The 5,750-nt window shown below is 35.4% G+C and overlaps 1 protein-coding gene across 1 annotated transcript; it reads left to right on the top strand.

Annotated features, from left to right (window-relative positions):
* The first annotated feature begins 1,349 nt into the window (after positions 1-1,349).
* Positions 1,350-4,363, top strand: LOC139529700 (uncharacterized). The gene is made up of 3 exons (XM_071325553.1): positions 1,350-1,595; positions 2,640-2,820; positions 3,967-4,363. The coding sequence occupies exons 1-3, from the start codon at positions 1,413-1,415 to the stop codon at positions 4,086-4,088; spliced, it is 486 nt and encodes a 161-aa protein (XP_071181654.1). The 5' UTR covers positions 1,350-1,412; the 3' UTR covers positions 4,089-4,363.
* Positions 4,364-5,750: the final 1,387 nt, after the last annotated feature.

Raw genomic sequence — 5,750 nt, 5'->3', positions numbered from 1 at the left:
GATGTTGGAAAGATGTCAATGAGACAGCAACCTAACAACAAATACAAAAAGACATCAAAAGATCGACATCCAGCTTTCAACACTAGGCACTTGTCTATCTAATCAAAAGCTTATCTTAATAATGAAGATATTAATACAGATATTTAGAACATAAGGATTCTTCATGATATTTTTATCACATTTTTTTGCCTACCTTGCATCCAAGGTCATGAGCTTTTACCATGAATGACTGACATTTATCGGCTTAAACTTTTTCAACTATAACTAACATATTTTAAGCAAACTTAGCCTGAAATTTCTATAGGTTATCTAGTACGATTTTATGTCTCAGCCATTGCAGAGGTTGCGTTTTAAGTTTTACACTTGAACGTCTGTACATCCTAAACATGGTTCTCGTTTCTTGTTTTTTATATAGATTAGACCGTTGGTTTTCCGGTTTGAGTGGTTTTACACTAGTAATTTTGATGCCCTTTATAGCTTTTTGTTCGGTGTGAGCCAAGGCTACGTGTTAAAGGCGGTACATTGACCCATAATGGTTTACTTTTATAAATTGTTATTTGGATGGAGAGTTGTCTCATTGACACTCACACTAAATCTTCCTATATCTATTTTTGTTCTCTAACTTTATAGAGTTGTGAGATTGTGAAACTCTTATATGATGGTAAGTTCCGCCCTGGCCTTGCCTAGATGCTACAAAGAACAGGATCAGCTTGTCCTCCCAGAGCAGGCTGACGGTTTTTGTGAGGTCCATATAGCTCAGATGCTCAAAAGAAGCAGAAGCTTGCCCTTCCAGAGCAGGCTGATGGTTTTTGTGGGGTCCATATAGCTCAGATGCTCAAAAGGAACAGGATCAGCTTGTCCTTCCAGAGCAGGCTGGTGGTTTTGCCATATAGCTCAGATGCTCAAAACTTTGAATTTTCGAAAAAAAACTAAGGATTTTCTCATCCCAGGAATAGAGTCACCTTTAATATTCGTATTTGGCACAACTTTATGGAATTTTGGGTCCCCGATGCTCTTAAACTTTGTACTTGTTAGGCTTGTAATTTTATTTATCTGAGCGTCACTGACGAGTCTTGTGAAGACGTAATGCGCATTTTTAACATTATCTCGACTCCAAGTGAATTCAATGTTGTTTAGTGGAGAAGATTTAGATATAGAGACTGATGAAGAAGTTTTTACATTATTATTCTATATTTTGAACCACAGAAATACCCTATATAATGTCATCATTCATGAATCAGTTATGTGGTGATTTAATACAATCCTATTGCACTTCTACATCGATCTTTGTCATCCTAATAAATGCCCTTGAGAAGATATAGGTCATTTGCCCCATTTAATTATAAAAATAGAAGTAGTGCATATTGAGTTTTACAGTCTAGTGATTATCTTTTAACAAACTTCAACAAAAAATGGCGTTAGAATTACCCTCTCTTCAGGAAGGTTTGAAAAGTATTGCAGTGGCCGCGAGTGGCCTCCTGGCGGGTACAGCGGTGTATATCTCTGTGGTAGAAACTAAGAGCCGGGCGAATTTAGACATCAAATCGATGAGGAAACAATGGAGTGATAGTTTTGATAATGCTGCTGTCTTTGTGGTAGGAATACTTTTTTTTATTTAATAGAAAGCTTTCTTGTTGTGTAATAATTGAGAGAGAAAATAGAATATATGTTTTTGCAGAATCTAATTTTCAATGTATGCACAATTTTACGTTGCTAGTCTAGTTTTCTTAATGGTGACTAACGTCGTGTTCAATGAAATCTGATGACTTTAAATGTGCTAAAACACCGAGGTTAAGACGATCTATCAGACTTTTTGTTCATCTGGGACTTAATTCATCTTATTACGTGTAGTTTGACAGATCAAAATATGTTGCAATGACTAAGCGTCTGTCGTCCGGCCGTCCGTTAATTTTATATTTATATCAAACCAATGTTCCAATTTGAACCTCACTTAACTTTAATATTTTGTCTGTCGTTATCGTCAAACGACCGACATGAATGACATTTTTTTTTTATAAAACACACGTGTTGAAGTGTCCACAAAATCAGGATGGAATTATTATTTTTAGATAAAGATTTCATGAATACAATCAAAACCTTATAAGACTGACTTGATATCTAAATCTTCCAAGGCTTATCACTACCTTTTTGATTGCATTGATCATAACATTCTATACATCCTATCCATGAAAATTCCAAGAAACTTTTACAAGGTGCAGGAATCTAATATATGTTCTAAAAAATGAAGTCATCTTTAAAAATTGGAGTTATCTTCCTTTTTTGTCTTGAATTGTTTTCAATTAACTACAACCAATGCAATATTTAATTTTACTGCACACTGATAAATTGACGCAAGCTTAACCCATCAGTGCTTACAAGCAGAGGCGGATTTAGAATTTAGAGGGGGCACAGGGGTCCCGGGCCCCCTGTTCTGGAAAACAATTTGGTTGATTATATAGGGATCGAGCCACTAAAGCATGACCAGAGCGGGACCCCTATTAGGCAGTCAGTGGGCCCCACTTATAAAAATTTCTGGATCCGCCACTGATAATAACTTTGATATGGTGATTTAGCTGCTAAATTTCGAGCGAATCTTATGACCACAGTATTTTTACTACTTTATTGATTTATCTTTACAGCTGGGTGTCGGGACATTAGGCACAGCAGCCAACGTGGCTTTGTTCTTTATGGATACCTCCCCGTATAAAAATCTGTGGCTGGTAGAACCTTGTTTGTTTATCATTGGTGGAATATATACCTCAATTGTTATGTTACCAGAGATCAGAGAACTCAAGAATGATGAAATTGTCGCTAAAAAAGGTAAAATATATATTATGTGTGTAAACTGCGACGATTATTTCAATGGAAACTCCCTAATCAAATGGCAAAATCAAAAGCTCAAACTCATCAAACGAATGTATCATAACTGTCATATTTCTTACTTGATACAGGTATTTTCTGATGAAAAAATGGTGGATTAAACCTGTTTTTATAGCTAGCTAAACCTCTCACTTGTATAACAATCTCATAGAATTCCATTATACTTACAAAATGGGTGAACAAAACAAAGACATACTAGTAACAGATCATAATAGAAAAAAGTCTCGAAAATTCGGGGTACATTGTCATTCATATTACATCTTTATTTTCATGTATAGCTTACTTTGTTTTACAAATTTTTATTTTTGAAATCCTGACGAGTCATAATCTGGGACTATGTTGAATATCCGTGAAATTACAGAAAGGACTATGTTGAATATCCGTGAAATTACCGAAATGAATCCACCCACGCTTCATACATAATATACAGACCGTAACAAATCACTCCTGTGTAGGATGGTCCTATGTAATTTAATTTTACAGATACATATGCACATAAACATGCAACGAATTAACAGTATATATAAACTAATGCTGCACAAAGGTATAAGTATGCTCAATTGTATCTAACGCAACATTTTTGGTGCCTTTGGAGTACAGGGTGAAAAGGTATGATATACCATGAGGCAACAAAACACAATAAATTGAATAACGACAGACAACTACACCTTTGCGAAAAGAAAAAGACGAAAAGGCGGAGAATAGTTTACAAAACTTAAGGTTTAGCAAAACGAATCGCATTAAAACCCAAGCGAACGTATGCATGTGTTGCAGAGGCGGATTTAGGGGGGGGGGGGGCAGGATGCCTGGTTCCCCCTTTTCTGGGAAACATTTGGTTGATTATATAGAGAATCACTGAAGCATGACCGGAATGGCCCCCTCTTAGGCAGTCAGTGGGCCCCCACTTATGTAAATTTCTGGATCCGCCACTGTGTACATCTTATACATGTCATCTAATATATAGGCTTTTAAATATTCGACTTTGGGCCTGTCTGCTGAAAGTTAATCCAGAAAAAACTCTTTTGACGCATGCAATTTGTAAAGTGTTGCTTTATATTTTATAAAATGGATTTGTTTATCTTACAGGAGACAAATGGGTAGAAGAAGGAATAACTAGATGGAGTAAACGTCATTTACTGCGGACATTGGTCAACTTGTGTGGTTCATGCTGTGTAATATACACTGCACTTAAGTCACAAACACAGTAATGTGTGTATATGATTCCAACACACATACATGTTAGAATAGTGTGTGTATATGGTTCCGACAAACATCCATGTTAGATATTTATAGATTAGTTATCCAAAAGTGCTATCATAACCAGCCCATAGTGAGAACTGAGCTCTAAGTGATGTTTTTCTCGAAGGCACATGTAGCATCTTCTAGACACATATCGCAGCTTAACCATACAAGTAGTTAGAAATGTATAGTGAATTTTTATCAGTGCCATTTTAATAAAAGGAAATCTTGTTTTTCTAAAGAATGTTTTCTGGTGCTACTTCATATAGTTTTTGATTCATGTCCTATTATAAACGTATATGCATAAACATAGAAATAGGAAGATGTGGTAAGAGTGCCAATGAGACAACTCTCCATCCAAATAATTTATAAAAGTAAACCATTATAGGTCAATGTACGGCCTTCAACACGGAGCCTTGGCTCACACCGAATAGCAAGCTATAAAGGGTCCCAAAATTTACTAGTGTAAAACCATTTAAACGTGAAAATCAACGTTCTACTCTATATAAAACGATTATTAATTTATAATTTCTGGAGAAGAGATGAAAAAACAAGACGAACATATCGATGCAGTGTTGAAGAAAGACATCTTATATTTACACCAAGAGTTATGTATATCTATTGTGTGACATTAAATGGTTATACTCATGTAAGCAATATGTTAAGTCCCCTTTCCGTTTTTTTAAGATCTGTCGGTATTTTCTGGTTTGGTCGAATTAATACACACCTTCAAAAATAAAATGTCATTGACTGATGTTATTAGTTACCAATACTGAATCCGTCAAGTGTAAACGAAACTTAAACATTTTTGTGAATTTTATAGCTGACTAGGCGGTATAGGATTTGCTCATTGTTGAAGGCTGTATGGTGACCTATCGATGTTATTTTCTGTGTCATTTGGTCTCATGTAAAGATTTTCTCATTGGCAATTTATACCACATCTTTTTTTTATATATTTTGGTGTCATTTGTTTGTTTTCTGCTCTTTGGTCGGTTATTGCATCTGACACATTCCCCTTTATCAATATATTTAAATTAGCAGTGTTGCAAAAGAACAAATATATGCGTTTGCATGTGTTATTACAAGTTGTATTGTAACACAATATGCCTTTTTGTAATGATGGCTGTATTCATTATTTATCACATAAAAGAACCCTTAAATATAAAAACAAGAATGTGTCCCATCCGCACTATCATATTCTATGTTCAATGGATCGTGAAAATGGGGTGAAATCTCTATTTTGTTATTAAAATAAGAAAGATCATATCATTGAGAATTTGTTTATTAAGTTTCAAGTTGATTGGACTTCATCTTTATCACAAACTACTTCGACCAAAAACTGTAACCTGAAGCGGGACAGACGGACGAACGGACGAACGGACGAACAGACTAGAAAACATAATTCCCATAAATGGGGACATACAAATTTATTTTTGAAAGTGAAAGTAGTGATTTGGCCAAAATGAAAGTAGGGTAGAGATTAGAGGGAGGCAGGACTTATTCGGGGCGTCGGGATCGTTTTTTTTAAGCTCGAGATTTCGGGATTGATCTTTACGGGATGCGGGAATATTTTTTTTTAATTTCGGGTTGTCGGGATATGAATTTCGTTAAAAGACGCACCTAGGGATTTC

The sequence above is a fragment of the Mytilus edulis genome, chromosome 7, assembly GCF_963676685.1.
Source record: "Mytilus edulis chromosome 7, xbMytEdul2.2, whole genome shotgun sequence".
NCBI classification, from domain to species: Eukaryota; Metazoa; Mollusca; class Bivalvia; order Mytilida; family Mytilidae; genus Mytilus; species Mytilus edulis.
This window is presented reverse-complemented; position numbering and strand designations above follow the sequence as displayed.

What these genes read in the sequence shown, in the direction of transcription:
- LOC139529700 (XM_071325553.1), top strand. Translation starts at nt 1,413, where the DNA reads ATGGCGTTAGAATTACCCTCTCTTCAGGAAGGTTTGAAAAGTATTGCA. An exon ending in ATAATGCTGCTGTCTTTGTG is followed by an intron (nt 1,596 to 2,639) that starts GTAGGAATACTT and finishes TTATCTTTACAG; the next exon opens with CTGGGTGTCGGGACATTAGG. An exon ending in TGAAATTGTCGCTAAAAAAG is followed by an intron (nt 2,821 to 3,966) that starts GTAAAATATATA and finishes TTTATCTTACAG; the next exon opens with GAGACAAATGGGTAGAAGAA.